This window comes from Mustelus asterias, chromosome 10, assembly GCF_964213995.1.
Source record: "Mustelus asterias chromosome 10, sMusAst1.hap1.1, whole genome shotgun sequence".
NCBI classification, from domain to species: Eukaryota; Metazoa; Chordata; class Chondrichthyes; order Carcharhiniformes; family Triakidae; genus Mustelus; species Mustelus asterias.
In genome coordinates, this window is record NC_135810.1 from 56,134,656 (window position 1) to 56,157,938 (window position 23,283).

Below are 23,283 nucleotides of genomic sequence, written 5' to 3' on the forward strand. Positions count from 1 at the left end.
ACCATTGCGTTGTGTACTTCGACTCACATTATATCTCAGAGAATGGGCATGGTCTCCTTGATGGAAGACAAAATTAACTGTTCAGTCAAGCTTAATCATTAACTCTTCCACAATCAGTTGCTTTTTAATTTGAAATTGATCAACAGATTAATTTAACTGCTCAATCTACTGTATGATTTGAAACAAGATAACTGTTAACATGACATAAAATAACTTCGCATATAGAACCGTGAATATATTAGTCTCACAATAAATGTCTGTGTCATTTCTAACATATATATTGAAAGCAGATTAGAATATTCGTGGTGTTTAAGGTTAAATATTTCTTTCTACTTAATCCATTAATTCAATTCATTAATGTCAAAGATTATGCTTCAGTGTATCCTGCTGAAAATAAAGATATTGAAGATACTGATTGTCATTGATCTGTGTTTCAACACCAAATTTAATCTGAGCAGATACTGATTTTTACCACAATAAATCACCGGGGAGAAGTTAGGATACACCTTGGGTGGTTTTTCCTGCCGCGCTTGTCCCAAGACCAGAAAATCGCACCCAAGGTCAACGGACTTTTGCAGGTCCTGTCCCGCCCGCTACGATCCCCGTGATAGGTGGGACAGAAAGATTCCGCCCCTTGTGTCACAGCAGGTGGTTAAAGTTTGGATCTTTCTGCCAAACTAACAACAGATGACCTCCATTAGTAATTTTAAACTGATGGATTCCTGCTGGCCAAGATAGGTGGGTGGAGTTAAGACCCTCTCATTGAGAAGTAAAATGACCCACTACTGTTCCTATGTCCTTACATTTAATTATCTATTCGAAATAAGAATTACCTGGGTTGATGAGTCTAATTGGAATAACTGATAAACACTCTGGACTGATGAGAAAGAATGTGATAAGTTGACGAGCAAGACTGTGGTGCTTTCGAAAGAGAAAGACAGAGTTAAAGACAAGTTGACTCAGGAAGAAAGATACAGTGGGAGTAGAAACCAACTTATTGACAAAATTGACAAAAAAGCCAGCCATGACGTGATTTGTGAGTTAACACCTCCAAGCCTCCATGATTGATTCAATCAACTTTGTAACTGCCATCTTATACTGAAGCAGGAGATGTGACATCCAGGCCTTAGCTTTCAGTCCACACATCGATGTTGTTTGCAAAATAGCATTCTTTTATTTCATTAATATAGCCCACCTCTTGATAAATCTCCACTTCAGCTTCGGAAAGTGAAATAACTTCTCTGAGGCCTGTGCCCCTTCACCAGATTCCCATAATTTGCAAACTCAATTCTACTCCTAAGAGTTCTTCAGGTACAAAGTCAGAATCCAGAATGTCAGTAAACCTGACACTCCTCATTATGGACACAGGTGAGACTCCCTGATTGGCAGGCAATCATTACCTCATTCAGGGAGCTCATATTCCAAGAGGCCAGCTTCATGCCTCATTGATGCCATTACGCCCTTCCCCCACTAAGTCCAAGGAACCTCGTCGTTTCACACGCCTCGTAGGCCTTTTGCGGCACTTCAGCACCAGATCAAATTCCTCCAACTCGGTGTCCGATGTGGGCAGGGTGCATCGAACAGGTGTTCATCTCTTATGACATGAGCACCAGAGTTCTGGTTCATTGCGGGCCCGAATCTCCCATCCCGACGCGCCGTCTTTTGACGCGTCACGATGGGAGAATCACGTGTTGGTCATTTTGCGGGATTCGCGCATGCATTCCCAACTCATGCACATCTCCCACAGCCAGAGATCAGGAGCAGTTGGGACTGGTGGAAAGAGAGGTAAATCCTTTAAATCTGTTTTAAATTTACTTTAAATCTCATTATGGGGCCCAGCATGGAATTGTCGGGGCCTGATAGCATCACCCATCCCGCAAGGACTATTTCACTCTGGCAGGGTTTAGACCAGCTCCCCACTTGCGGGGAACTAGCGGGAAATCCACTGGAGTGAAGGGGGGCAATCGGGGCCCCGCAGGGGGATCGGGGGCGCGGGCACCCTGGCAGTGCCAGCCTGTGCCCCCGGCACTGCCTGAGGGACAAAGTGCCCATACCCAGGGGACACCTTGGCACTGTCCACCATGCATTGGGCAGTGCCAAGGAGGCAGGGCCTAGAGGCGGGGCCGAGGGGGCAAGGGGAAGGGGGCAGGGCCTAGAGTCGTGGACTGGGGGAAGGGTGGCACTAAGGGGCAGGGCCTAATGTGGGTGGGGCCAAGGGGCAAGGCCTGTTGTGCATGGGGCCAAAGGGGTAATTGGTCAGGGTGGGGTGGTTCTGCTGCCACTCTGCTGATAGGATCGGTCGGGGCTGGAGGGAGGCCAGCAATCAGGGCGGGCTGGGGGGGGGGCGGGGGTTGTCTGCTGGGGGGGTCTGCCTCCCAAGGGGGGTCAGTGGTGTGGGATCTGCCAGGGTGAGGGGGAGGGTGCGGGGATCATCACTGCTGGGGGGGTGGGCTAGAGATCGGGGCGCTCCACGATGGGAAGGGAGTCGGGTATGGCCCGGGAATGCTTGTGGGGCCACGATCAGGCCCTGGGGGGTTTGGAGGGACAGCACTGTGAGTGTCCTGGGCTGGCCAGGAAACTGCAGGCTGACAGATCAGGGATACTGCGCATGCGCAGAGTTCCAGAACTGTCAGACTCCGGCCTAAGTAGCCCCGCCCCTCGGGCTTTTAATGATATTCCCGATTGTGACCTCTGCATTGCACAGTGTGTGGGAGGTTCGAGTCTGAACTCCCACTGAAAAAACAGTCATGATTCACACTATTTTTCTCGCCAATTCAGCACTTAGAATTTTTTGGGGCGAATTGGACCCTGCATTCCTCAGGAGGCAAAGAGATAGCCGTGGCTTCATCCACAGTGTCGGATTCTGAAGTCTTAACTACGAGTGACGGAGAGCCAGGGGAGGATAGTCTGGGAGGGCATCCCTCGGTTCTCCCATTGGGCATAGTTAGCTCCTGGACGAACTGTGGTTTCAAAGCCCACCCCTGGTCAGTTGTATTTTGTAGGATACCGGCCCCGTCCAAGAGTCAACTGTTCCTGGTAGCCATGCGGGACCCTTGGCGTAATTCTTTATCAGTACTTATTCACCGGACTCTCTCTCAGCTCCTGTTGTCATGGCCTCTGTGTTGGCTTTCTTGCTGCCTTTCCACCTTTCCCCACAGATTCGGGAAGATCAAACTCAATCTAGTGTGGAGTTGCCTGCCCATGAGCAGCTCTGTGGGCGCTATTCCCATAGCGGCATGTTGGAGTTTGTCCTATAATTAAATAACCAATGTTGATGTCCCATAAGACTGCTGGCAGTTTTTTTGAACATCTTTAAATGTCTGAACTGCTCTCTCTGCGAAGCCGTTCAACAATGGATGATATGGTGCCATCCTGCTATGCCGAATCCCATTCCACTTTGTGAACTAGGTGAAGTCCTGGCTGGCAAAAGATGTCCCATTTACAGAAACCAGCACCTCTGGGATCCCATGTGTCAAAAAGGAGATGCAAAGTTTCTTTACTGTTACTGTTCTGGTCGTGAATGCACGATATGGATGTCCATCCACTTGGAGTGGGTGTCCATTATGACTAGAAACATTGAGCCCGTGAATGGGTCTGCATAATCCAGGTGCAGCCGAGACCATGGTGCACCCAGCCAATCCTTCAGGTGTAGGGCAGCTGCTGGTTGCAACTTTTGTCCTTGCTGGCATTGCTGGCACTGACCCACGAGTGCCATTATGTCCATGTCCATTCCGGGCCACCAAACATAGCTTCTTGTCAGCATCTTCATTTTGGATACTGCAGTGTGTCCGTGATATGGGTCAGCCAGTATGGAACTGTGATCCTGACTCAGAACAACCACTCATGCCCCACATTGCAGTATGCCATTTTCTACAGTGGACTGCTCTCTTCTACTCCAGTACGGGTGAAATTGGGGCAGTCCTGCTCTTTCTGTTCCTCCCGTAAGCACTAATTGTTTACCTTTTGCAAGGGCCGGGATCTTATGCATCCAAAGACATACATTATGTGGAGCCATTGGAAGTTTATCCAGAAAGTTCATGGTTACTACCATCTCCCCTACCTGTGGTACCATCGGTGGGGTGTCCGCTAAAGCCAGTCTACTCGAGGCATTTGCCACACGGGTTCCCGGATGCTGTTCCAACTGATAGGTGTAGGCAGCCAATAATTACAGACACTGCTGGATATGGGCCAACGCTATTGGTGGCACCGCGTTGTCCTCTCTTAGTAGCCCTAGTAGCGGCTTGTGATCGGTGACAATCACAAATATCTGCCCATAATATTCCCTCACTAGGTTCGCGAAATCCTGAAAGATTTCAGAATCTGGTGCCTCCGGGAAAGTTAAGCTGCAAATAACGGCAAATGCTGATGGTCCACAAGCGGTCAGAAGAATGACCCATTGCTGATCATCTGCCACAATGCCGTTAGCCCTAAAGAAATGACGCATATCTTCCACATTTTGGGCCCAGTCCTCCACAGCATGGTCAAAAGGGTCTAGTTTCCCAAACAGAGGCATGATGCCTCCCAAGCGAAGCCGCTGTTAGCGAGCAAGTTCCTTAGAGATGTTCTTTTCTCCTCGTCGCCACTGAAATAACTCCTCAGAGGCTGGTGTCCCTGCATCAGATTCCCTTGATTTACAAACCTATCTCCACTCCCAACAGCACTTCTGATACAAAGTCAGAATCCAGAGTGTCAGTAAACCTGACACTCTTCAATATATTTACAGGTGAGACACCCTGATTGGGTAGGCAATCATTACCTCAATCAGGGAGCTCATACTCCAAGAGGCCAACCTCAAGGGCCTCATTGAGGTAATTACGGAAACTTTCATCCCTATCAACTCCTGGGACAGAATAAATCAAATGTTTATATAGATGGCATGGGAGAAATAAAACAATTGATAAGTGAGTGACAACTTAGAGTAGTGGTGGGCAACCTGCTCTAAGTCACATGTGGCCCATTTATGTTCTGAGTGTGACTCACAGGATGTTTTGTTGACGATTGCCCACATTCTGCTGATTTCCGTCCACATAGCTTTTTTCCTGTCAGTATGACTGAAGTGATATGCATGTAAAGCAAGGGCAAGTGAAGTGAGATGCATGCCGATTGCACACCGTGTGCTCCCTCTGCCTTCAAAGTTCAAATATTGATTTTGTTTTTACCACTTGAAGTTGACGATAGTTCTATTTATAAAAGATATATGCATTTTCTATAACTTACAAAATATTCAGTGTATCTTCAATGTAATTAATCTTATTCATGGGGTCGTGGTCAGTGAACAAGCCCGATTTCAATCTTGCGGCCCACTGAGATGAAGGAGGGCAATTTATGTGGCCCACTCACTGGCCTAAGTTGCCCATCACTGACTTAGAAGCAATAGCATCCATTGCTGACAAAACAGAGGAAAGCAATCAACCAAAGAATGCCTCAAATATCGCAAATATTATCGATGTAAATATATAAATATAAATAGATGTAAATAGATATAAATCCTGCCAACTGACTTTAGGTGGCACCTATAATAAAACCTGGCTGCAGGGTGGGTGAATATTTCAGGAAACAGCCCTGAAATTTCTCCAGAGGCCCTTTTGGAAGTACCTACAAAGGGGAAAACTTCAAACTGTCCCACGAATTCCTGTTAAACTTCATCCCAAAGTTTGGAGATGTATATGAGCATATGTATGGAGAGAGGCCAGCCAGTGTAAACTGTGGAGGGTGGAGGTTGGAGAGAGGAGGAATATGGCTGCTGAACCTAATGTTGAAGTCACTGCTTTTCTATTGGATCACAGATCGATGATTTTACTTTGGAAAATTCCACTTTGCAAATCCATAGGGCCCACTTCTGACAGGCCTAGATTCTGGGAATCTGCTCCATGCAAGGAATATGGTAGAAACAATGAACACCTAATTGAATGGGAATTCCAATAGATGACAGCACCTCACTACAGATATCCACATGGAAAGAAGGAAAGAAAAGCCCTGTCCTCTGTTGTAGCAGGGTGTTGAAACTACAAAGAGTGAAAACCCAGGGTAACTTCTCACTGCCTAGATTTTATGGTTTATTCACCCCACCAAAGAAATAAATCATGAATTAGAATGAATAGAGAAAAATGGGGATGGTTGGTCACAATAGTAGCAGATGTTACCTTGGTGATAAAAAGGAATGAACAAAGTGAGAGTAGTCAGTCGGTGAATCACCATTGATGGAACTAAAGAACAAGAAAAGAAGGAAAAATACGAGTGAGGATGTTTTAAAGCCAGTGATGATTTAATAAAGTCATGGATGTATATACAAATCAGGAGGCTTGTACGAAGAATATATTTCAACCTCCATATCGTTTTCCAAAGCAGTCAGCTTCCATATATATGCCAATGACCACTAGCTGTACCTTTCTGCCCCCTTCGCTGACCCAAATGCTGATGCTGCGCCCTCAAATTTCCTAACCGATATGCAGAACCCAGATGAACCAGATTTCCCCTAGCTGAACACTGGAAAATCTGTGGCTGTCCTCGTTGAACCCCCCTCTATTTTGGTTCTCTCAATGAAACTCCATTGACTATCCACCTACAATCTTACACTGAATAATGACATGTACTACCTGAGGTTCAGCTAATGTTCCCACATTTCACTAAAACTACTTCTTTCCATTTCCGAAACTTGACTCTCCTGTATCTCACCTCTTCCACTGTCAAAATCCAACACATGCCTTGGGGTTTTTTTCAGAGACTAAGTAATGCCAAAACTTCAGCGAATACAAAGACTCGCGAAGTCAGTATCCTGGTTAAAGACGTACCATTATTTGACCAATGATCGCTGGATGAGTTAACATTGGACAGTCCAACACCTCTCTGAGAGAAGGTCCTGAGCATTCCAATCCCACTCTGAAGTTACAATATATTAGACAGGACAAATACACATTTTCAAGTTCGCTTTTCCCGCCTTCCCGTTAGTTATGAACCAGTCATCATTAATACAAGTAAATCATTGTTAACAGTTGTCATATACCTTAGCCAATTGCATTCTACCCTCTGACATCATGGGATTCCTTTGGTCCATAGAATCTGGATGCTTCTTCTCCCTGTTGCTTGGCAACCACTGATGCTTTGCTATAGAGTTCAAAGGTTCTGTTCTCACCAACTCTCAATTAGGTCAATGGGTAAGTCAGACAGTTGATATTCACACGTCTTAGAAGCACTCTCTTATCAGTACAGACTGAACAGTCATTCTATGGCTTTGGGAACCCATATTGTCCATAACTTATGCTGATAAGAATATACAGATTCTGTGATTTCATTATTGCAAAGAATGTGGTTCGTCTCACTAAGTCTTCATCCCATTATGCTGTTGGGCAGCCTGCTTTTGGCTAAAGTGCACAGACCATTTTAAAGTACATCTGAAATACCTTTTAAAATCCAAAATACATGTTTAAATCAGAAATACTTGTTCAAACCTCTTACTTGTTTAAATCTCTTACTGTGATTATATGTGTCTTTATGCAGACAGTACCTTTATTAGTCTGTAAGTCTGATCTTAAGTCATTTCACTTCGTGCTTGTAGTTTTATTAGTGTCTTGAATCTCTAATTATTTGAAATTTCTTTAACACCTTCACTATCTCAAGGCTTGATCTCTTTAATGTTTTTCTAGTTCAGCTTCCTGCCATAATTCTTCAGAAGCTTCCAATCTTGCCAAGGCACCACAGTTCACTCCTGAGTGGATAGTGAGTGGATAGTGAGTGGATAGTGAAGGGCACACTCCAAACACCATGTCTTCTTCAAGTCATACACGTTCTCTATGCACCAGTATACTGATTTCAAAATTCTCAGCCTGGTTTTCAACTCTTTCTGTGGTGTGGCCTCGCTCTACTCTACATTGGATCTTCTCTTTCCTCCAATCGCCAGACACAGCCTCTACTCCTCAGAATGCTCCACAGTGCCTCTCTCCGCCTGCTCCAGTATTTATCCAGCCATAATGGTACATGCAACTATCTACCCCCATCTTTTCATCTTGACATCCTACTTTAAGAAGCTCTCTGTAAACTCTCCTCTTTCACCAAACTTTTGATTTGCCACACAAACACCCCCTTCTTTCTTGATGAAATGCATGAATAATTTCTCTTTGCTCCTTATCACGAAATGTTTTGAAATATCTTGCTACATTCAAGGAACACCCTAAATCTTAAGTTATTGTGCAGGTTTCAATCCAACAGGAGTGCAGGCAACACCGCTCGACAATCACCAGGCAAGACTGTTCTCTTCCTGTCGGGGAACACTTCAGCGGTCACGGGCATTCGGCCTCTGATCTTCGGGTAAGCGTTCTCCAAGGCGGCCTTCACGACACACGACAGCGCAAAGTTACTGAGCAGAAACTGATAGCCAAGTTCCGCACACATGAAGACGGCCTAAACCGGGATCTTGGGTTCATGTCACACTATCGGTAACCCCCACAGCTTGCCTGGACTTGCAGAATCTCACTGGCTGTCCTGTCTGGAGACAATACACATTTCTTTAACCTGTGCCTAACGCTCTCTCCACTCACATTGTCTGTATCTTTAAGACTTGATTAGCTGTAAAGATTCGCATTCTAATCCGTATTCTGTAACTTGAGTTTGTGTCTCTGTGTCTTGTTTGTGAGCAGATATCCACTCCATCTGACGAAGGAGCAGCGCTCCGAAAGCTAATGGTATTTGCTACCAAATAAATCTGTTGGACTTTAACCTGGTGTTGTTAAAACTCTCACTGAGACAATACATATTCAGGGATGGTGATGCTTGTTCCTGGGACATTGTCTGTAAGGTATAATTCAATGGGTATCACTATATCTGGCTGTTACTTGACTAGTCTGTGGGACAGCCCTCCCAATGGGGGCGGAAGCCCCTAGATGTTAGTAAGGAGGAATTTTCAGGGTCAACAGGGCTGTGTCAACAGGGTCTTCAAAGAACAAAGAACAAAGAACAATACAGCACAGGAACAGGCCCTTCGGCCCTCCAAGCCCGCGCCGCTCCCCGGTCCAGGATTGAATCCTGAATCCAGGATCCCCGCCCAATTTTCCAGCCTATCTACATACCAATATGCTATCCACCGAGCTGTCCCTCACAGCTACGATGCTTTGTTCATTACAACCTATTAACTCACCCCCACCCCCCCATTCCAGACCATGTGATCGCCAGGGAGAGGCGAAAACCCAGAGTGAAAAACCCCAGGGCCAATATGGGGGAAAAAAAAATCTGAGAAATTCCTCTCCGACCCCCTGAGGCAATCGAAACGAGTCCAGGAGATCACAATGGCCCTGATCGGAAAATGCTTCCCAACCCTAGTCATTTCCACTTCCACGAACACCATATGAATTCCCTGCCCCCGAGACAGGTTCCCAACTATCCGCAGTCTCGCTCTGTACTGGCACCAGCAAGATGATCATAGAATGAAGCCTTGAAACGAGAAACCAGGAACAATTAGCCCGCGCCGCTCCCTGGTCCAAACTAGACCACTCTTTTGTATCCCTCCATTCCCACTCCGTTCATATAGCTGTCTAGATAAGTCTTAAACGTTCCCAGTGTGTCCGCCTCCACCACCTTGCCCGGCAACACATTCCAGGCCCCCACGACCCTCTGTGTGAAATATGTCCTTCTGATATCTGTGTTAAACCTCCCCCCCTTCACCTTGAACCTATGACCCCTCGTGAACGTCACCACCGACCCGGGGAAAAGCTTCCCACCGTTCACCCTATCTATGCCTTTCATAATTTTATACACCTCTATTAAGTCTCCCCTCATCCTCCGTCTTTCCAAGGAGAACAACCCCAGTTTCCCCAATCTCTCCTCATAACCAAGCCCCTCCATACCAGGCAACATCCTGGTAAACCTCCTCTGTACTCTCTCCAAAGCCTCCACGTCCTTCTTGTAGTGTGGCGACCAGAACTGGGCGCAGTATTCCAAATGCGACCGAACCAACGTTCTATACATCTGCAACATCAGACCCCAACTTTTATACTCTATGCCCCGTCCTATAAAGGCAAGCATGCCATATGCCTTCTTCACCACCTTCTCCACCTGTGACGTCACCTTCAGGGCTGGGTTTACCATTGTTGTTTCTGCTGCCTATGTCAATGCAGGATGATCCATCTGGTTATGTTCCTTTTCATAGACTTTGTGGCTATTTGATACAACGGAGTGGTTTACAAGGCCACTCGGGATTAGAGTTACATTGCTGTGGGTCTGGAGTCACATGTAGACCAGACCAGATAAGGACACAGATTTCCTTCCCCGAAACAAAATTTATTTTTACAATAATCAGCAATGGTTTCCTGGTCATGATTACCAAGACTAACTTCTTTAATTCTAAATTTACTGACTGCAGTTAAATTCCACCAACTGACATGGTGGGATTGGAACAAGTTTCACTGATGCAGTAGTCTATGCCTCTGGATTACTAAAGCTTTTGTTGGTTGTTTTTATTCATTCACAGGATGAGATGTCACTGGCTAGGCTAACGTTCATTGCCCACCCCTGACTGTCCATGAGAAGTTGGTGGTGAGCTACCCTGTGGAGCTGCTGCTGTCTACATTGTGTAAGTACACCCACAGTGCTGGGGGGGAGGGTGTAAGCTCCTAACTATGTTCAGGGTTATGGCTTTTAAACAAAAAGAAAAGAATGTGGTTTACACACATATATTAAAACTATCAACAACCAAATTATTCTCGGAGCTCTGACCTGTACAGAGAACAAATTGAAACTGAAAGCAACTACCTGTGCCACGCTCTAATGACATCACCCTCAAATCAGGTGACCAGCTCTTAAAGCAATCATGCAACCAGTTAAATAAATAATATCCCTCCCTCTTTACTTCTGTGGTCATGATAACAAATTACTACATTGTTATAGCCATAATGTGGAGATGCCAGTGTTGGACTTGGGTAGGCACAGTAAGAAGTCTCACAACACCAGGTTAAAATCCAAGTTAAAATTTATTTGGTACCCCAAGCTTTCAGAGTGCTGCCCCTTCACCAGGTGAGTGTAGAGTGGGTTTACAAACAGAGCATATATAGACACAGACTAAATTACAAGATAATGGTAGGACTCAATTCCAAGATAATGATTGGATTCACAATTCACACCTTTTTAACCTGTGCTTAACCCTCTCTCCACTCGCATTGTCTGTACCTGTAAAGACTTGATTGCCTGTTAAGAATTGCATCCCAACCATTATCTTGTGATTGAGTCTATGTCCATATATGCCCTGTTGGTGAACCCAACTCTACACTCACCTGATGAAGGGACAGCACTCTGAAAGCTCGTGCTACCAAATAAACCTGTTGGACTTTAACCTGGTGTTGTGAGACTTCTTACTGTACGTTGTTGTACATAGGGTTGATAATAGAAAGCAGCTAACAATGGTATACCTTTATACAGCCCAAAAATAGTAGTTAAGGGTTGACAAATCAGTCAATAATGTTAAATGATGACCATAAAAATAATGATGAAATCTTTGTACATTAAAAAGCTTTCCACGTGGCCGTTTTATATGCCAGAGAAAGTTCATTCTCAGCCTGTGAAATGACTTCCTCTCTCTGCCCACAGTTAATTTAGTTTTCCAGTTTTTGAACATTGAGCTCTGATTTTACCGAGTTAAAGCATTCATTGATGGTCTGTTCAGTGTACTTCCTGTAGGATGCATCCTGAGGGATGGGTTGCAGGACAGTAAGAATTCTGCAGTACAAAATTCTCAACGTAGTGTCTTTAACTCTCCCAGGCGAATGTGAAGGATGTTCCCAAATTTACATCTTACCACACTGGCACTGAGCTGCTGGCCCTGTGCTTGAACCAGCAGCACCAGGAGGCTGCCCACCAGCCTTAATTGGGCAGTGGGCCCATGGGCAGCAAATTAGGAGGCTGCCTGTGGGAAAATCGCCACATGGGTTCAGCTGCCAGCAAGTTCAGGCTCGCGACTCGTTCCTTATCCTGACATTGGGGTCCCAAAGCCTCTCATAAATATTTGTCCTACATTCTCTCACATGAAGGAGATACGAGGCTTGTTTGTGGAGATAAACAGCACTGATTTTTTTTCCTAAATATCCATGAATTTCACACAATAAGTGAACGATGCCCACATCCCATGAAAGGATCATAAAATCTCAGTGCATCGACAAGGTAATTATAGAAGCTTTCCCTTGATGGGAAATACAACCAACTAGGTCTGTTACCTTTTCACAATTTTTGCTGCAATCCCCATGCACAATGAATGGTCAATAAAAGAACAGGAGAACATCCAAGGCCACCTCAAATCGACAGTCAACTCAAGGTTGAGATGTAACAAAGGCAGCTGACTGGGTTTTGGGCCCAATTGTCAGTAAAATTTCCCCAAAGTATCAGGCGTTGCTGTTGAGGTTATTTATGCTCCCACGTGTCAAAACCTAACTGTGAAAAATTGAAATTTCATCGCTGTCTGGAATTAAATCAAGATATTGGCCTGAAATTTCCCCTTTCCCGTGAGAGCTGAAGAGGGCGGGAATGGGGAAAGGGTGGGAATGGGGAGAGGGCGGGAAGGGGGAAAGGGTGGGAATAGAGTCGGCGGGAATGGGGAGAGGGCGGGAATGGGAGAGGGTGGGAATGGGGAGAGGGTGGGAATAAAGTGGGTGGGAATGGGAGAGGGTAGGAATGGGGAGAGGGTGGGAATGGGAGAGGGTGGGAATGGGGAGAGGGCGTGAATAGAGTGAGCGGGAATGGGAGAGGGTGGAAATAGGGAGAGGATGGGAATGGGAGAGACTGGGAATGGGGAGAGGACAGGAATAGAGTGGGTGGGAATGGGAGAGGGTGGGAATGGGAGAGGGTGGGAATAGAGTGGGCTGGAATGGGAAGAGGGTGGGAATGGGGAGTGGGTGGGAATGGGAAGAGGGTGGGAAGGGGGAGAAGTTGGGAATGGGAGAGGGTGGGAATGGGAGAGGGTGGGAATAGAGTGGGCTGGAATGGGAAGAGGGCGGGAATGGGAAGAGGGTGGGAATGGGGAGTGGGTGGGAATGGGAAGAGGGTGGGAAGGGGGAGAAGTTGGGAATGGGAGAGGGTGGGAATGGAGAGGGCGGGAATGGAGGGGGCGGGAAGAGGGAGGGTGCAGGCTGCTGCTTCTAATGTGCACCCTCAGTGGGACAGCCGCTGTGGAATGTTCTCAGAGAGCTGCTGACCTGTGAATAATAAATTCGGATGAAAAAAAGAGTGCCTAAGCAGAACAATCAAAAACAAGCCTCTGTCCCCAACACCTTTTTAAATTTTATTTCAGTCCTGACATTTCATCCCGCCCTGGATCGAGGTTGCAGCTAAAATGTGAAGGTTCCCTGGCCAATTGATCCACCTGCCAACTGTAAAAACAGACAGGCCACTTAAAATTCCATCAAAGTGACCCCTTAACTGTCTAAATGTCTAATTGGTTGTCGGCGGGTCTGCTTCCAACTCTTGCACGACATCTTCTTGCGAGATTTCACATGTTTCCACTCGCCCGAGCAACATAAAATTCTGGCCCTTATACAAAAAAACTTCTGACCCAAACTCTGACTCATCTCTCCGAGCATCATGCAATGCTGCTCACATAAGCAGCCTTGGTCATCACATTGATGGCAAGCAATGCCGATAAGGCATTGCTGAATTTTCACATGTTTTTAAACGTGTACCTTTTAAACAATGGTTTGGGATTAAACGAGTCAAAAGTATGAAATGTGGTACAGCGGTGGGCAGCTAGTGGATCAGGAAAGGGGTAAAAATTAACTAAATTTACTAAAAGTAAAATTTGTGAACTTCAGATGTAGGGCAAAGGCAACAATCAATTTGCCAACAACAGATTTCTACAGATTGCAAATAAGATACATAACTAGCCAATCTGTTCGATTGGGATGAACTAATAGATAGCTGTTGACTGGGGCAGGGGGAACATCCATGCACTTTAGAAATCTGCCAAAAGATCACTTACCTTGAGGAGACAGGACTTATTTTTAGAATCTTATTTGAATGTTAACAGTGCTGCTTAGTCAAAACAATCGTGACTTGGACTGAAGCTTGCATGTATAAACTTCTGATTCAGAAGTGTGAGTGCTTCCGCTAAGCTAAGTTGGGATTGTGTAATACTCAAGCCACTACACTGATAAGATCCGATTATTTATGAGTAAAAACAGATATCATTCTTCTGTGATCTTTGTCCACAATGATACGCAGCATGTAGTTTATATTATTTCATCACAATGTTAGCCCTTCCCATTAATCTATTCATTCAAGACCAATCTTTTTCTTTATTTGTTCATTTCATAGGATGTGGGTGTTGCTGGCAAGACCAGCATTTGTTACCCATCCCTAATCACCCTTGCACTGAGTAGCTTGCTGTACCATTTCAGAAGGCAGATAAGAGTGGGCCAGATCTTGTATTGATAGTAGATTTCCTTCCATTGATTCTGCCTTTATCAATTGCAGCTTCTCTGGATCCATTGTTTGTTTCTTTATTTGTCTCCAATCCACTTCCTTTTCCCTTGTTCTAGAATCTTGTTTATCATTTAATTCCTCCTTCTTTTCACCCTATCACACCCTATTGTTTAATTCCCTCCCAATTCCCTTCCCGTTGTACAGGTTATTTGCTTGGAACCTGTTCCAGCTCTCTAACATTTGCCAGTTCTGCTGTAAGGTCATCAATGCCAAATGTTAACTGTTGCTCTCTTCACAGATGCTACCTAATCTGCTAAGTACTTTCATCATTTTCTGTTTTTATTCCCAGCATTGACACAGATTTTGCTTCTGTTTTACCTCAAAGTTTTATTTGGAAATCGGAAATTTAGTGACATTTTGTGGCATCCCTCCCATTGTTCCTTGTTTAGCAGACACACATGAACTGTAGCTGCATCGTGATCAATTGGATTTTTGTGTGTAGATGGTGTGACCAGAAACCTCCCCAAAATGAATACATTCATGGTTATTGACTGCCTGTCTTTTTCAGTCTCTCAAAATTAGCAGTTAGCAGCTCGTGTGATTGTTAACTCTTCCAATTTGGATATTGCTCCTATTGATATGTTTACAGTGGGGCTGTTTTAACTCCCATTAAAGTGAAACTTCCCCTAGCCTGCTGCAATTTTCTTCCAGAACTTAACTCGCAAAGCAAGTTTTAAAACCAGAAAATTTCATTTCATTGCACAAAGCCTATTTGGAGAGTGTAAATACTATTCTAATTGAAAGGTTTTGCAGTGTAATTAAGCGCAACATCACTTCTCAATGAGGTATCAGAATGAGCAGTGGCAACTTGAAGGCCTAACTTGAAGAGCTTCAGATGTGAATAGCCCAGCTGACTCAGTGGCTGTGACTCTGTTGGTTAAGACAATTGTTTAATAATCAGGAGCTCTTGGTTTCAAATTCTACCAGAGCTTCGTTCGGTTTAACCTTCTCTGTGCAGGACAAAATCTGTCTTTAAGTGTTCCTCCTGTGGTCCAGTAGTATAGGTCACTGAACAGATAATCCACAAACTAGGGCAATGCTCTGGGGTTCCACGCTCAAATCCTACCACAGTAGAAGGTAAACCAGCCTGTGGCAGACACGGGTGAGCTGAAACATTTCCAGATGAAAATAGTAGCACTCTTGTGAGCCATGAAGGATCATTTGCCAGGTACTGAGATCAGGAAGCCCTATCAAGCTGTATAGAGGGTGATGGCAGAGGCAGTCAGTGCAACATCTGCCACCCAGCAAAATGACACCCAGTTCAGAGAAACATTTGAATGCCTCAAAGGGGTGGCCAAGGTACAGTTGTGGCACAATGAATTTCGCGTGAGCCTTGGAGGGAACTGGTGGATTTTGGAAGAGCAATTTTAATTCATTCTTTTTTCCTGTAGCAGGTTTAAGATGTTAAACTGTGGTTGCTTGTGAATCCTTCAAATCTGCCTCAAAAAGACAGTAAATCAGATAAAAATCATGGCACAGCGCTCTTCATGTCACACACATAGCAAAAGCTAAAATCACATAGAATTTATACCAGATCGATTTCAAATGAATGGGCTTGTGAATTGCAAAGATCCAGGTGATTCAGGAAGTTTAGAAACTAAACAAGTGCTTGAAACAAAAATGTTTTTTCTGATAGTTTATTCAAGGGAAAATAAAGTGATTGAAGCAACGACACCTCAGGAGCAAAGTCATTAAGAGTGAAAGGAGTTGTCAAATAAATTCCCTGATCAAATATTTAAAGTGAAAAGGAGTTTGTGATTTCTCTGATCTGAATCAGAAATCCAAAACAAACTGTTTGTTTTGATATCAGAGAAGAATTTATTTCATTATGATATTATTTATACAAGTGGGAGATGGATTTGGCCACCTTCTCAGATTGAACAAACATATCTCAAGTCAGATGATATTCCTGGCCAATTCAGGGTGTCTGTGGAACACTTGCCAGTTATGGATGAGTGCAAGAAAAGGTACAAAACTACAATTACCTTGACCTCTGACAGTACTGTAGCTTTTGAAAGTGACTAAGGATACTTGTCAATGTATGAATAGGTTCTGGAATCAATTCTATCCATGCTAAATTATGATATTGGCAGTAACTCACAATTTTATGTTTGGCACCCTTTGGATTGTACATCCCAATTAGATTACTGCAGACCACTTATATTAAAACGAAGCAAATTGTTACATGGCCTATTTTTAACTACATTGATTAGTACAATGGACAAAAAGTAATGGATTTTATGGCTGGGTTTTTCTTGTTTCTTGTCAGTGCGAACTGAGAATTTGGCACTCATGAAATCTCCATTCACTGCAGAGAGACCAGAGAATCCCAGCCATGGGCAAAGTCAAGGAATCCTGAATTTGTGTTTGTTTGGAAGTGAACATCATCCACATTCGAGAATAGAGATATAACATTTCTGAAATGTTAAACCCAATCAAAGAGAATTGTGAACTAGAATTTACCAACAGATAGTAAGAAGCAGTTATGTTAATCCATGAAAAGAGAGTGTAGTGCTCCTGGGTTAACCACCATACTGATTTGATTTGATTTATTATTGTCACATGTATTGGGATACAGGGTATTGTTTCTTGCAGGCTGTACATTCCATCCATAGGGTACATAGAAGAGAAGGAAAGGAGAGGGTGCAGAATATAGTGTTCCAGTTACAGGTAGGGTGAAGAGAAAGATCAGCTTAATGTATGATAAGTCCATTCGAAAGTCTGATGACAGCAGGGAGGAAGCTGTTCTTGAGCTGGTTGGTGCATGTTCTCAGACTTTTGTATCTTTATTCCGAGAAAAGAGGATGTCCTGGGTGCGTGGGATCCTTGATTATGCTGGCTGCTTTTCCGAGGCAGCAGGAAGTGTGCCGTGCTGGCATGTCAAGTTGCCTGTACTTATGACAACTTACTCAAAATCCATTTACTTACATGGGGTTAAAATCAAAACCTTTCACGTTTCTGAAATGAGGTTAAACCCACAAACTTTTGACTCTGTTGGTGGATGAAAATGCGAACAGAGAAACTTTGATTCAGAAATAGATTTGGCTGAAACTTTGCTATTAACACCAATGGTGTTGGTCTTCACATGAGCATGAAGATGTCATCAAATGACTTTCTGCCAGTCACTTGGTAAACATAATTTTAGATGTTCTCTGACTGCCATTTTTGACAAAAATCGTTAGTGCATCCTTTTGGAACATTTCTTCAATTCTCTAACCTTCCTGCCAATTTTACCATGACGCTAACACAATGAAACCAGAGGAAATCTTCCCTAAGGTTGAAAAAAATCCTTTTTTGGTAACATACAATGTGCAGGGGCGGGAGGACCCTCCCTTTCCGTGTTTCACACGTCAGTTATTTTTGTGTCCAAACCACAACTGACAGTGCACGGTTGAAACACACAAAGCAGCGTGTTTATGTGTAATGCCTCCAGCTCCAAAATACCAAGAGATGTTGATGATATCCCAGCACAACAAAAAGTATTGGTCATGTCCCCATATTAGGCACGATATGATTGTGCAAGAGACCTAATCAGCTCTATAAAACCCAGCCAGTGTAAAAAGATTTAGTTCATCGCAGGACGCCTCAAACCAAAAGATGAACTACGTCAAGATCCCCGTTCTGTTTACATTAGTCAACCTGGCAGCATGCTTACCTGTGCTACTCAATTCAGACTCTCAACCACTCAGCGAAAAGGACTGGAACAAATGCCGGGTATAAAAGATATAAAAACAGCAAATAAATAACATATATTCTTGTGTTTATATTTGATATTTTATTGTTTTATATTACATGCACATATAATATATGAAAGCAGTAATTGTGCATATAAAACATAAACTAGAAGGGTCTTCCAGACTCGAAACGTTGGCTCAATTCTCTCTCCACTGATGCTGTCAGACCTGCTGAGATTTTCCAGCCTTTTCTGTTTTTGTTTCAGATTCCAACACCCGCAGTATTTTGCTTTTAAACTAGAAACTCCATCTCCCCTTATGTGTTAAATTGGAAATGCGTTATTGATAGGTACGGAAAACAAAACTTGTGGATTTTTTTTTCGTCCTGAAGTAAACTTTGCTTTGCTTTCTCTCACTAGAATTATCTGAAGACATTTTACAACATGACAGAATCGACTTTGAAAAAGAGCGCGACCGGATTAACTGAGAAGATTGGAGAAATGCAGGAATTCTTTGGGTTGCGAGTAACGGGGACGCTGAACGGCGAGACCCTGGCAATGATGAGTAAGCCTCGCTGCGGGGTCCCTGACCTGGAGCAATACACCTTGTTCCCAGGAAAACCACGGTGGCGTCGCAATAGAATCACTTACAGGTACAGAAGCTAGCTGTAAGGGGGCTTGGGTGGATTTATAAAACTGGAATCGAATGAGAGATAACAGATCCATTCACTCCCTTTCTTCCTGAATAGAATTGTAAACTACACGCCGGACCTGAGGAAAGGAGAGGTCGACACTGCCGTTGCTTTGGCCCTGAAAGTCTGGAGCGATGTCACCCCACTGACCTTTGTCAGACTCCACACTGGAGAGGCTGATATCATGATATTGTTTGCAAGAGGCAGTAGGTTCAACAATTCTGTTTGTGTCTCAGTGGAATGATTCGATGTTTTTATTTATTTGTTTATATATATATATATTAAAGCCCTCGCTCTGTATGCCTAGATCACGGGGATTTTAATGCGTTCGATGGAGAGAGTGGTATTTTGGCTCACGCTTATGCTCCTGGACCGAACATCGGGGGCGACACTCACTTTGATGAAGATGAGAGGTGGACCTTGTCCAGAGACGGTAAGGAGCCGCCACGTAGAAATGGGAAGAGATTTGTGGGGGGTGGGGGGGATCACTTTTTATTTCTCTATCAAAGTCTCTGTTGTCTCATTCTATTCCCTTCTGCAAAATGGACGGAAAAAGTTACATTTCTCTTTTACAATTTTAATCCAAATGTAAAAGGACAATTTTTTACATTGGCTTCCATCGGAGCACATGTCATATTTGGAACGAGGCAAATGCTTGATTCGTTTCTCATGTTGAGACCTTTTCTTATCCATGACTTCTTAGCAATTTGACCAATTTGTGTTGCCTCGCCATCTTCACAGGAGTCAATTTGTTCCTTGTCGCGGCCCACGAGTTTGGACATGCTCTGGGACTGGGTCACTCCCAGGATACATCCGCGCTGATGTTTCCCGTCTATTCCTATGTCAACACCAACGGCTTTAGACTCCCAGACGATGATGTTCGCGGGATCCAGGCTTTATATGGTATGCTGAACATTGTGATAACCTGATCTACAAACATATATCTTTAAAAAAACATCAATGTTTGTGTGCTATTCCTATTCACCATCCTTCAGATTAAAACAATGTCCAATCCAGGCTTTTTGTTTTGCCCTTGCTGAGGATAAAACCCAAATGTACAATCCGGGATCGCAAAAATACAGATCGAACACAGTTTGTATAACTGACCTCCCAGTGAACTCACCCTGTGGTTAGTAGTTAACATTAAGCGACACGCATACTTCAACAGCAGAATACTACTCGGAGGTGGATTCCCTCTTCTACTTGTGTTTTCTCCCATCTGCTGTTAATTCCAACGGGAGGACCCAGTTATCTGAGGGTCAAGTCTCATTGGAATTGGAAGCGGGTAGAATATCCCTGAGCCACGCTCGGCAAAGTCCACTGCTGCATGAATGTGTTGACACACGCCCCTCCCCCCTCCCCCCAATCCATGGCAAGTATCAGCCACAGGAAATCTCAATTGTTTGTTGGGAAATTTAAGCCAATTTTTTAAAACAGTTGCTTCAATCTGTGTAAAACCACAGAATTTTCTTATCAATGACACTACCACCCCTACCAATGCGCTTTGAGCAATACATATATATGTAATATGTTATATATATATAGCTAAGTATCATCTCTGAAGGAACTATTTCATGGGTTCATAGGACTTGTATGTAAAACGATCCCCTGATCCTTGAATTGTACAAGTAATTCTTCATATAATTTTACATCACAGAAGGAGTCCATTCAACCCATCAATGCAGGTACTAACCCCTACAGAGCTATCCATTTCATTCAATTCCCTGGCTTTTTGGTCTGTATCTTTTTAAAATTTCTACAAGTATTTCTCAATAATGGACATCTGTAGAGTTTAGAAATATTTATTTCCTTCCATTATCAAATGATCACATTTTAAAACATATATTAATTTCTGATGTACGCATCACTTAAAAACAGTTCTTTGGCTGTGTTCTAGGAGCTCGTCCAGGTCCAAGACCACGCCCCAGGCCAACACAACCACAGCCCAAACCACCTCAACCAACGCAAACCCTGGACAAGTGTAATCCCCAGTTGTCATTTGATGCAGTTACAAGTTTACGTGGAGAATTATGGTTCTTTAAGGACAGGTACGAATAACATTTTTGGTTCTGTTTTACTCAGCTTATCACACCAAAATCATCACTGCAGACATTATTCAATCGTTCGTTTAAATATCACACAATCGTCAATTTTGGCAGGACCATGAGTTAATATGTGTTGATGTACGACATCAAAGAGAAACGGGATGCTGTAATTTTTCATTTTACATTTCTAACATCAGTTGGAATTGTCCGTAGAGGTGGGATCCTCATGTGAAGGATGGGAGGGAAAGGGAAACCTTTCTTAATGCCTCATGGAATCTAGCGCTGAATTAAATAGATGAAAACACTGGTAAATTCTCAGCAGAATAGTGCAATAGGACTTTAGAGAAAAGCAAAATTGCAAAAATGTGTGTTCTGCAATTATGTAATCTGAAACAATCACTTTCCATTATTGCAAATCTTATGGATTTTAAATTTAATTTTCCGATATGGCATCAGTAAAATGCATAGGATCACCACACCAATTTATATAATACAAAGGCTAAATTATAGATCAGATTTGTTTTCAAGAAGGAGAAACTCAAATGTTATTTATTTGGTAGTTACGGTTGTACTGAAAAATTGTAATACACTTTCATCCAAAATTTGATTGACATCCAACCTCCGTGCTGGTATTTCTGTACTTTTGATTGACAGAGTCTACCTTACATTCTATCCATCTTTATTCTAGATTAAAAACATTGCCCTCATTAATGAATTAAACCTTCTCATTGTTTAGAAACGTTTGGCGGAAACACAACCGACGTCAAGATGTGACATCAGTTCTAATCAAGCATATTTTCCCAAACATTCAGTCAGTGGACGCTGCAGTTGAATTCAAGAACAGAGATGTGGTGGCCCTTTTCAAAGGTTCTAGAAATGCTTCTTTTTACGAAGAGTTTGCATGCTGTTCACAGCACTGCATTGCCAATGCTTTTTATTGGCAAAATATAAGCTTGCGCACTCATTAAAATTTTCAAGATCAGCCAATAAGATCATTTTGTTTCCTCCTTTGTTTATCTGATAACGAATGTAGAATGGAAAGCTAAAAGATCTACTTCTTATTTTCCATTGCTGTACTTGTGCAAACTATGTGCTCATTCAGAGAATATTTTTGAAACATTTTATAGTCAGATCCCATCAGTTCACTGTTGACTGAAATCACTGTTAAAATCCCATAGGATCAATGTACTGGCTAACTAGAGGCTTCAGGACTTTAGGAGGCTATCCTAGGAGCATCAGATCCTTCGGTTTTCCAAGATATGTTACACATATAGATGCTGCCTTATATGTCAAGGAGACAAGAAAAGTATTATTCTTCGTGGGAAACCAATACTGGAGGTATGTAGTAGTATTATTATGCAGTGCTCCCCATTCCTCCACAATAAAGCAAAATTCTTTCAGAATCAAATTAGTATTACCAAGAGCATTTTAAAGCTTAAATGTATTGGGAAGAATAATATTAATAGGTTCCCTGATTTCTGAAGCAAATATGGATAGTGAAAATAAAATAATTGACAAGATCCCATGAAAGCGATATCCATTTAAAATGCAAGCATCTTATTCCTTTTTGTTTAGTTATAATTTGATGCGGAATCAAATGGACAGAGGCTACCCCAGAAAGATAAATGATGACTTTCCTGGAATTGGGAACAAAGTAGAGTCAGCATTTCAAAACTATGGTGAGTTCAGAAATAGACTGCAAGGTTGAAATATTTAACATTTATGAAACTACGATGGCCCATTTTTGAATTATTTTCTAAGCTAATTATTCTATTTGTAAAATACATTGAAGATTTTATTTTTTCTTCTTTAGGCTACTTCTACTTATCTAATGGAGCAGCACAGTATGAATACGACTACAAGAACAGACGTATTATCCGTGTCTTAAGGCCAAATAGTTGGCTAAATTGTTATTAGCTAATAATAAATAATTTATCTTAGAATCTATCTAATCAGAGCAATGCACTCCATAAAAGCAGTAGAGCTTCATGTCAGATTAAAATGTGATTATTTTGCTGTGGTGTGAAAAATACATTCATTTTTAATAATTAAAACTTTTATACATTTGTCTCTAAACAATTGTTGAATATTCTTCCATAATGATTTATAATATTTCATTTATTTTTAAAGAAATACAAATACATTAAATTGTATCGAGATTTTAACATGTCATAAAAATATGCAGGCATAATAAAGGACAGAAACATGATTGATATATAGTTAATATTTTTCGATTGTATTTGTGTAGTTTATCGCTATCATTCACTTTATGTAATTAATACAACCCGTGCTGTGCAGATTTGACCATTTGAAAAGTAAATGGCTATGATTTAGCATAATTGATAAACTTTTACCAAATTGTGATATTCAGACTAGTTGAACATATTTTCTGCTGGTATGTTTCATGTTTTTAACAGTGCTG

General features: G+C 42.8%; 1 protein-coding gene across 1 annotated transcript in view; it reads left to right on the forward strand.

Moving 5' to 3' along the window:
• LOC144499446 (stromelysin-1-like) overlaps positions 1–22,871 on the forward strand; it is a 68,904-nt gene extending 46,033 nt beyond the window's left edge. Inside the window, exons 11-20 of the mRNA XM_078221432.1 lie at positions 18,002–18,165; positions 18,545–18,777; positions 18,874–19,022; positions 19,124–19,249; positions 19,558–19,719; positions 20,714–20,864; positions 21,598–21,728; positions 22,040–22,199; positions 22,437–22,540; positions 22,675–22,871. Coding sequence (XP_078077558.1) covers positions 18,002–18,165; positions 18,545–18,777; positions 18,874–19,022; positions 19,124–19,249; positions 19,558–19,719; positions 20,714–20,864; positions 21,598–21,728; positions 22,040–22,199; positions 22,437–22,540; positions 22,675–22,778 — 1,484 coding nt within the window. The 3' untranslated portion in view covers positions 22,779–22,871. The remainder of the gene's footprint in view (positions 1–18,001; positions 18,166–18,544; positions 18,778–18,873; positions 19,023–19,123; positions 19,250–19,557; positions 19,720–20,713; positions 20,865–21,597; positions 21,729–22,039; positions 22,200–22,436; positions 22,541–22,674) is intronic.
• Positions 22,872–23,283: the final 412 nt, after the last annotated feature.